We start from the raw sequence: 9924 nt of genomic DNA, 5'->3' as shown, positions 1-9924 counted from the left end.
ATGAGTATTATCCAAGACAAGCTAGGTAACGATTTTCTGCGCAACGGGGGCATGGATCCGAACTTCGCGCCCGGCATGCTCATGTTCAGCCACCTGCCGCCAGTGACCAGCTTCACGCGCCTGGCCTCCCAGTCGGTCATGGGCGACCTGCCCCAGGAGATGATCCTGAAGAAGGAGCGCGACTCGCCCCCCGACCACAGCGGCTCGGGCGGCTTCCTCCACGGCATGGGCATCAAGCAGGAGAGGATGAGCGAGCTGGACTATCATCTGCCTCTCTACGGCGGGGTCGGAGGAGGAGGAGGGGGCAGCTGCGGAGGGGGAGCAGGGAAGAGCAACGAGCTACTGGAGATGTCCTTTGGCAACCACCACAACTTGAACCACCAGAACATGCTCCTACACGACCTCAGCCTCAGCAATGTCAGAGCCATGGGAGAGCCGGTGAGGCAGAGTTCAATGGTTGACTTTTTTTTGTATCACTGTCTGTCATGTGGCTAGAAATGGGCCTAACTCACTCAAGACAATATTTGTTCAGGGTTATCTACGCTTTCACATTTCCATCTATTGATACTCCCCATGTTATGATAATATTTATATGGGGTATATGCCGTAATTTAATGCCTCGTTATTAAAATCAGTGCTGAAATGTGGAAATGATGCCGAATATTCTACAGCATGATTGTTATTGTCACCTTTAACAATGTTTTTGCAAACTGATTATTCAGTGTTAGTAAAGAGTGAAAATGTTTTGATCACCACAGAGTTTCTAGCAGCACTATTACTTACTCCTGTTGGATTATGTATCATTCCACCTATGATAAATATATTGGTTATCATGGCCCACTTTGCACACTTTTTCGCTGAAGCAAAATGGAGTCCACAGTGTTTGTCTGTTGGCTCTTCAACCTCCAGTCAGTAGACTAATCGCCTCATTTTCCGTTTTTTGTCCTCAGATGTCTGGAAGACCAGGAAAAGAGCCAAAAGAGTCCACAGGAAGAAGGCGGAAGAACGGTGACGGTCAGGAGGGGAAGGCCAGGAGGAAACGTGGAGATGCAGCCAAGGTAGAAACACAAAACACATCTCCTTCCCTCACACTCTTTTCACAATGCTCCTATACTGGGTGTGTACGAAACCAGATGTTTCCAGTGACTGCATTTCCATACAGAAAATAATGAAAGTCAAATATAGATAAATGGACTGCACTTGAATGAATGAATGAATGAATGAATGAATGAATGAATGGACTTTATTGTCATTGCTACAGTACAGGTACCAAACAACGAAATTTAGGAGGGGTGGCTCCCCTGGTGTTAGGAAAGGGAAGGAAAAAAAAACTTTTAGAAAAAGAAAAAATCACAAGAAGGTAAGGAGCTGGTTTACATAAATGTACACAATCCACTGTACTATACTGCACAGATAGTCAACTAGGGTTGTCATATTGCACAATAGTATTTTTTCACGTTATTTAAAGTGTCACAGTTTGCAGGCTTGAAATGTACATGTTTGTGCCTCAGCACTACACCTGATTTTTTTCAGTCCAGCAGCTGCCATATATAGTGCCTTTATCCAAAGCGCTTTACAACGGCCTCTCATTCACCCATTCACACACACATTCACACACCAATGGCGGCAAGCTAGTACCATGCAAGGCGCCGGCCGGCCCGCTCACTGGGAGCAATTTGGGGTTCAGTGTCTTGCCCAAGGACACTTCGGCACATGGCCAGCCGGGGGGGTCGAACCGGTGATCTGCCAACCTTGCGATCATTAGACGCCGGCTCTACCTCCTGCTCCCCGTCAGATAGTAACTTGAAGGGGTTGTCTGTCTTCCTCCGTTGAACTGTGACCTCTTATGATCTCGTCTGTCCTCTCTACAGTCTATGATGCTGGACGGGGACGGAGCCAGCCTGTCTCCCAACTCCAAACCTCACATCTGCGAGCACTGCAACGCCGCCTTCCGCAGCTCCTACCACCTGCGCAGACACGTGCTCATTCACACAGGTGAGAAGCTTTTAGTGCTCATTTGTGTTATGTTATGTTAATTTCATTTATAATGCGCCCCCCATCCAACTTTTACATCGGCCCGGGGCGCAGCCCGGGTAAAGGAACAGACAAAGACAAGGAACACAGAAAGCAATCAGACACAGACGACTTAAACGTAAAACTCAGGCATACAATTCACAACAAATAGGGAGTAGATTTAGGGAATGTCATTTTGGAAGAGGTGGGTTTTTAACTTGGCTCTAAAGGAGTCCAGAGTGGGGGCAAACTTGATGGCAGAAGGGAGCGCGTTCCACAGGGTCGGTGCTATCACCGCAAAGGCACGGTCACCCTTCCTCTTGAGGTTGGTACGTGGGTGTGGATGGGGCCAAAAATGGCAGAAACGGACGGTAGGTAGTGTGAGCCAACAAGTTGCTCACACATTTCTGCCAGGATATCTGACTCATGTTCGCTGATGAGGAGTCGAATGTCATTCAGCTTCTATTTATGATAAGATTATAATCATATTTTTTTAACTTTCCCAGTATTACTCTGTCTGAAGGGCTAATATTACTTTTTAATAATTATTAAAGTGTTGTTGCTGATCTGTCTTCAGCCTTCTGGTTCCTGAAACTCTCACCCAACTCTGTGGTAGATTGTGTCAAAGATCACAACCCTTCAGCAAGAGCTGCTAACCGCCATCATAGGGGTTTTGTCTCACGGTTTCATGCCCATACCCTGATGATACAGTATATAGGCCGTTTTTCTGCAGGTTGTTAAGCCAAAACGTACTGATTCACCTATCCGTGGCATTAAATTAACGTTTTATTCTACAAGCCACGGTGTACGGTACGCACTCAGATTCTTTTTTATCAGCCAATGTTTTTTTTTAAATTGTTTTTTTAAAACCAACGTTAAGACAAAACAATAATATAGATAACATTAGCATGACTCCGGTTTGGAAGCAAGTGTACAGTAAACACGTTGTTGTCCCTCACGAATGATGTAGTGCCCCGCCCCTCTGTAAAAGGAGACGAACAAAAACAACAACAACAAAATCTCGCTGTTGCTCTCGTTTTTAGCCGTCCTAATGCTCTCTTCCACCGGTCACTAATTAATGTGGAGAGTGGGTGATTGTATTTCTGATCGCACAGGTGAGAGGCCCTTCAGGTGCAGCCAGTGTAACATGAGCTTCATTCAGAAGTACCTGCTGCAGCGACACGAGAAGATCCACAGTGGTGAGTACTGCCCTTCACTCATGTTAGCACCTATATCTATATATATATATGAATGAATGAATGAATGAATGAATGAATGAATGAATGAATGGTCTTTATTGTCATTGATACAGTACAGGTACCAAACAACGAAATTTAGGAGGGGTGGCTCCCCTGGTGTTAGGAAAGAAAAAAAAACTAAAAAAAACACAAGAAGGGAAGGAGCTGGTTTACATAAATAAAGGCTATGTACACTATCCACTATACTATACTGTACAGATAGACGACTAGGGTTGTCATATAATATATGTCATATAATAATAATGCTAATAACTTTTATTTGTATAGCGCTTTTCCTGCAAACGTTGCAGCTCAAAGTGCTCCAATCATTATAACAATCATAATTTAATTATTTAGTCATTTAAAGGCAATGTTAAAAAGATGGGTTTTTAGTCTTGACTTGAACATAATTTTTGCTGAGGTTGCGTCCCTAATGTACTGGCAGTGCATTCCACAATGAGAATGCAGCCTCTCCAAATCTCTTCTTTTGTACATGTGGTACACAGAGAAAACCAGTGTCAGAATATATATATATATATATATATATATATATATATATATATATATATATATAAATATGACCGCACGTATGTACGAGGAATGTTGGCCAACTATGTGGTTGCTGTCCCGATCCTCAGGAGAGAAGCCCTTCAGCTGTGACCAGTGTAACATGTGCTTCATTCAGAAGTACCACATGGAGCGGCACAAGAGGACCCACAGTGGAGAGAAACCATACAGATGTGACACCTGTCAACAGGTGAGACGGATTCCGTTTTGAAGCCAGAATGCCCGTTCTTGACACCTGTTTGGTATTGATGCCCATTTTGTTGTTCATATTCATATCATATTCTGAAACCACACTGTTGGATACACCCTGGGTGCTCTTTATGAATAGAAATGTTATAAATTTTTATAAAAGCCCATAGGGAGCTTCTAACAGTGTGTTTCAGTGTATTGTAGTGACCGCTCGTTAGCGAGCAAAGTATTCATAATTCATAAATCATTTTAGTTTCCTTGCTCAATTCACCACTTGAAAGGTTGTTTTACAGTTTCTCAATTGCTTCCACGCGTTTTCTGAAAGCATGGCTTCCCCCAATCCAAAGACTCACACACAAAACCCAGAACTCTTATGTTAATGTTATGTCTTCTCAAAATTAGGTTTTGTCTTCAAAAGACATACACACACACACCATAAAAAACTAATAGGACACTTCTAAGAACCAATTCAACACATGTGCTCAATGGAAACATTAGTAGTGTTTACTATGATAAAATTATTAGTAGGCCTTTTGCATTCTCGGTGTTATAGTACATACTGTATGTACAGCAGCTTTTTCATACGCAAATATAAAACACAAATACAAGAATGGAATGTTCTTTTTATTCTGAAATACTGTATACATCTCAGCAAACACAGTTGTTGATTTTGTCTCCTCCCTGCTCCCTTGCAGTTCTTCTCGAGGACGGACAGGTTACTGAAGCACAAGCGGACCTGCGGAGAAGCCATGAGGAAGGGCCTGGACCCCAGCATGCTGGAGCTGGGCGACGGGGACATGGGCCAGGGCGGCTACTCACTCACTCAGGGAAACCCCGCCGCCGCCTCCGGACGCAAGAGAGGGAAGTCTAAAAACTCAGGTGAAGGCGGCGAACGCAAGAGGAAGAAGGCTGCCGCCGCCGCCGCGGTCTCATCGTCCGCCGAGGCCCGGATGGGCCTGCAGGACTACGGCATGGAACACCCCTCGGGGTCCGGGGGCCGCACTCCCAAGCTGGTCTTCAAGAAGGTGGGCCGCAAGGGCCTGGAGAAGGGTCTCCTCTCCATGGAGGACGGAGGAGGAGGGGGGTCCTCGGCCTCCCTCCACGGGCAGAAGATGCTCTCTCAGAAGCCGGGCTCGTTGGACATGGGGGCGGGGGGCTCCGGCCTGGACGGCATGGGGCTCCTCCAGGGGCCCGGGGGAGTAGCCAAACAGGGTCCCACCACCAGCAGTAACTACGAAGACGCCATGCAGTTCGTGAAGAAGCGGCGGTACCTCCACGCGGCCAACAACGACTACGGGGCGAACTCCATCCACATGGCGCCCCAGCCTTGCAGCGTGATCCAGGGCTCCCTGGGCGCGGAGCCCTCCCTGGCCATGCTGGACTCCTCGCCCCTGGACATCAAGCACGACAAGTCGGGCATCCCGGACGAGGTGCTGCAGAGCCTGCTGGACCACTACAGCCACAAGTCGGAGCAGCAGCTGCAGCAGCATCACCACCACCACCACGACGTGACGTTCGATCTCTCCGACCACCCGCACCACGTGGACCTCCAGCCGGCCGCGCCCGTCACCCCGGAGCTGGACGACGACTCGCCCAACGGCGGGGACAAGACGGTGGTCATGAGCGAGTACTCCAAGTTCCTCCTGCAGGCCCTGGAGCGCACCAGTCACAGCGGACCCTTCCCCACCCTGGGTCCCAGCGGGCCCTTCCCCAGCCTCCTGTCCAGCAGCTCTAGTCCCACGGGGCCCCTTTTCTCAGACAAGCACGTCTACACTACGTCCCCGCTGGACTGCAGCTACCCCCCGGCCATCTCCTCGCCCTTGCCCCTCCCCGCCCCTTCCTCCTCCTCTTCCACTTCCTCCTCCTCCAAGTCCCACTATGGGATGCTAGTGGGCTCACCCTCAGTCTCCCAGCCAGGCTTCCACCTCGGCGGCCTGGAGGCCACCGCCCACCAGCAGCAGCAGCAGCTCACCCCGTCTCAGGAGCTGACCGAGCAGCTGGAGAAGCAGCACTCCCCGGGGTATCCCCATCCCCTCCCGCCCCAGGAGCTGACGGTGGCCGGTGGCGGAGTCCAGAAGGAGCTGCTGCTGGTGAAGGGGAACAGGAGCAACGGGAGCACCAACGGCTCCAGCTACTCGCTGGCCCCGGACCTGGCCACGTTGGACCCCCCCAAGGAAGTGGACCTGCGGGCCACCTACCAGATCGAGAACTTCGCCCAGGCCTTCGGCTCCCAGTTCAAGTCGGGCCGCCGCACCCCTCTGGGCTACAGCACTGACACCGGGGCTGAGGTCGACCACAGAATACGGACTCCAGTGTCAGAATTCTCAGGGTATACCAGTTTGTTAGCTGACGTCAGTGAGCCGGTTAGTACAGGATCGAAAACCCCAACAAGCCAAAGTTTCAGGTAAAGGTTAAATGAGGTGAACCTAGTTGGGGGTGTTATTTCAATTTTTATCAGTGTCCCTATTACCCCTCTTCATTTTGTTCTTGTAGCGAGGTCCTTTTTATTTTTTATTTTTTTTAACTGCCATTAAAATGTTGATACAAAACTCTACCAGGGAAGGTCTTCAAGGCCTCAAATGCAATTTTTTGGATATTCTCTTTTTAATCTGTATTTAGTCTCTTTATTTTGTTAGTGTAGTGGGTATTATATGAACGTAAACATGAATTGTATTGTAATTTAATAGGGGGTAGCTATACATTTGTGTGACTTTTTTTTTCTTCTGTGAACCCTTGTGTTTTACCAATCATCATGCGGTTGTAAAGTAATAATGAATGATGTTGATGATAACAATAATAATTATAACGTTTGTGGCAGGGAAAGGCCCAGAATTCAAATGGCAAAAAAAGTATATATTGTCTGTTACAAGAATCATCTTACTCAGGAAATAGGAAGAATTGTGTAATAAGGAGACTTTGTATTATGAGATGCAATTAGCACACTTTCTACAGGTGTAGTTTGAGACTACAAAGCTTTGTTTCTTTTTATTCCTTGAGGAAAAAAAAACAAGAACTGCAAACACACGATGGATCTTCCTGTTCTGTGCGGTCGACTACGCGTGTCGTCGTGTGCAGCTGTGTAGAGATTACGGTACTTCTGTGTCAATGTGAAAACATTTTCTTCACATTTCTTTCATAAAGGGCCACACGTAAACACACGCTAACGTGGATATTTATACTCTCATGGTGCGCACAGTTTTGGCCTGAACTGAAAGGAGGTTAAAAAACCAGAGGACTTTTTTTTGTTTATATACTGTGTCAAGTGATGGAACCTGCCTGACCGTGCACCCTCTGGGATGACCCCTCCAGTGGCCCCGTGACACAGAGATGCACTGGGCTCAACTCTACCCCGGGGTCGTTCTTCAACATGGCCGCTGGTTTTGTAGTGGCCGTTTAATGGTCTCCAGCTCACCACTTCACTCCTGACTGTTCCCTTTCTGTCAATGGAATCAAACAAGCACTTTTTAACAAATCATCATTGAAAAACAAAAACCAACCATTCAACTGAGGATGAGCTGAAAAAGGTGATTTTATATGAGGAGAAAACTGTGAATGGGGGGTGGGGGGGGGGATGAGGTGAGGGGATTATTGTTTAGTGAGGGTAGACCGAGGTTTAATGAATATGACCATGGGCATTTAGATGTTGGGGGAGGGGGGTTGGTTGGAGGGAGGGAGGGAGGGGAGTTCTGATGGTTTGGTCGGGTGGAGGGGTTGTAAAAATGATGTTATGCCATAAGTTAATGTTATACAATGTTTGAGAGTACCTCTTTGTATTTAAGTTGTTTTAAGAAGGGGGGAAATATGCAGGTACCCTATATTTTTAATCCTACTGTTGAACTAAGACTGCTTGGAAGCAAAAACTAACTTTTTCATTCTATTTATTCTTACCTAGCAACAACAGAACACTTCTTCTGTTTTGTTTCTGGAAAAAATACAAGTATTCACCGCCGGACCTAAATCTGTTTTTTACCCCCCATGGAATCAGGCACAATAGCCAGAATTATATCAGTAATACAGGTTTAAAAGGTTATGGTATATATATACCCCGAAATGCAGTCCGTCAAAAATCACCAGAATCAACAAAGGCCTTCTTTGTCTTCCATGGCTAAAGCCATTCTTTCCCCCAGCAGCCAGGGCTGATATTTGATTTAGTTCATTTCCTGTGTTCCGCCCCTTTCCCATGTCTGTGCGCTCCACAGCCAAGAGACTTTGAAGCTGCTCAGATCACAGGGAACAAAGACTGACTGACCGGCCACTTCACTCCAAACATACACTATGCTTTTTATGAAAGAGAGAGAGAGAGACAGAAAAATGATAGGATTGACCTAAATATACCTCATATCACTGTTGATAAGCGTAAGAAAGCAGGGACACACGTTTCATGTATGTAGTGCAAATATTTGTAGTATAGGTATATTGTATAATCATGCAACACCGCCTGTGTTTACAATTATAGAGAGCAATTGACTTGTTGAAATGCAAATGTATTATCTTATTCTTATTTTTTTTGTCTGTAAAGCATTCACACCAAGCAGTGTTGCATTCTAGATGCCTCATAGAACTTTTAATTTCTCTCATGTTGTTATATCCCTTATTTTTGTTACTTGCCATAATGTGTTTTGATATGATCTCTAGAAGGATGTTGTTTACAAAAATGTACAAAAAACACTAATGAAATGTGTGTGTTTTAAATTTTTTGAGTTTCCTCTGATATGCATGATATGAACTTTTTGTATGGCTTTTTTTCTGATCATCACCACAACACCAAATTTTGTAGCAGATGCCTCCCCATCTTTGTCTTATTTGTTCTAGACCTGTGCGATATGATTTCAAGGGCTGTACCTGTGATTGAATTTCTAAACTGATTAGAGAAGCCAATAAAACACATTTTGTTACAAAAAATGCCTGTGTAGGTTCGACCTGATTGTCAGGAAGTGTTTGACAGCTGTGGTCAGTGATTCAGTTGGTATTCATAGCAAGCGACTGACCACATTGGAACATGTGTATGTATGTCCAATTAAGTACAGCTATTGGTATGTAATGGCTGGCCTGGCATGCACTCAGATTTCCAGTGCATCTCTTTGTTCCAATGTACGGCCAACCTCCAGGGGGCAGCAGGTGACCGCTTTTGGTGCATTCCTTTCTGTGGTGTTCACTGCATGTTGCTTTCTTATTACTCATCTCACACACAGTGCCCTTTGTAAGTAATGGGACAATTAAGCTTTTTTTCCCCTTCCTTTTGGCTCTATCCTCCTAAAGTTTGGATCGAACAATTACTGTGAGCTTGAAGATTCTAAGCCTTTACTTAAAGGTATTTTTGTACATGTTGATTTCACCACTCAAAAATTACAACACTTTCTATATATAGTCTCTCTATTTCAGAGCTTCGAAGGTCATAGGGAAGATATTACTTACACATTACATTAGTTCTACAGAGCAGAGCACTGTACATCGAGCGCACACCACCACGGCAGTAAGATGTGTTCACTGACCGATTGGCTGTGGTGGCAGCTAATGTCTTGTTTCAGTCATGTTTTACTCGTTTTACGTTTTTCCGACGGTTTGGAAAAGTGCTGATCGTAAGCAGTGGGCTAAAATCTTGTAGTGTGTCCACCTAACTTTAGGGAGCAAAGCAAATGTTTTTGATGTATGGACTAGAGGAATATAGAGCTAAAACATATAGACACAAAAGAGCTAGTGCATCTCGTATAGCCACTAATCAGTCTCCTTACAGAAGTGAGCCAATTGATTGAGTTTTGAGGGGTGTCCGGCCTGAACTGCCTGCTTCAGGTCCTGCCACAGCATCTCAATTGGATTTAGGTCAGAATGTGACATGGCCAATTCAAAACACAAATCTTCTTTGTCCTGAGCCATTCTTTGGTAGATTTGTTTGAATGCTTTGGGTCGTTTTCTTGTT

At 45.7% G+C, this 9924-nt stretch overlaps 1 protein-coding gene across 1 annotated transcript; it reads left to right on the top strand.

Moving 5' to 3' along the window:
* Positions 1-6415, top strand: znf281b (zinc finger protein 281b; the record flags this gene model as incomplete). The annotated part of the gene is made up of 6 exons (XM_080541828.1): positions 1-438; positions 951-1058; positions 1872-1995; positions 3129-3212; positions 3890-4008; positions 4703-6415. 6 exons carry the CDS (start codon positions 1-3, stop codon positions 6413-6415), a joined length of 2586 nt encoding a protein of 861 aa, XP_080397954.1.
* Positions 6416-9924: the final 3509 nt, after the last annotated feature.

Source organism: Nansenia antarctica (assembly GCF_963989245.1).
Source record: "Nansenia antarctica genome assembly, chromosome: 11".
Classification (NCBI taxonomy): Eukaryota; Metazoa; Chordata; class Actinopteri; order Argentiniformes; family Microstomatidae; genus Nansenia; species Nansenia antarctica.
The sequence above is the reverse complement of the archived record's forward strand: the minus strand, read 5'-3'. Positions and strand labels throughout refer to the sequence as shown.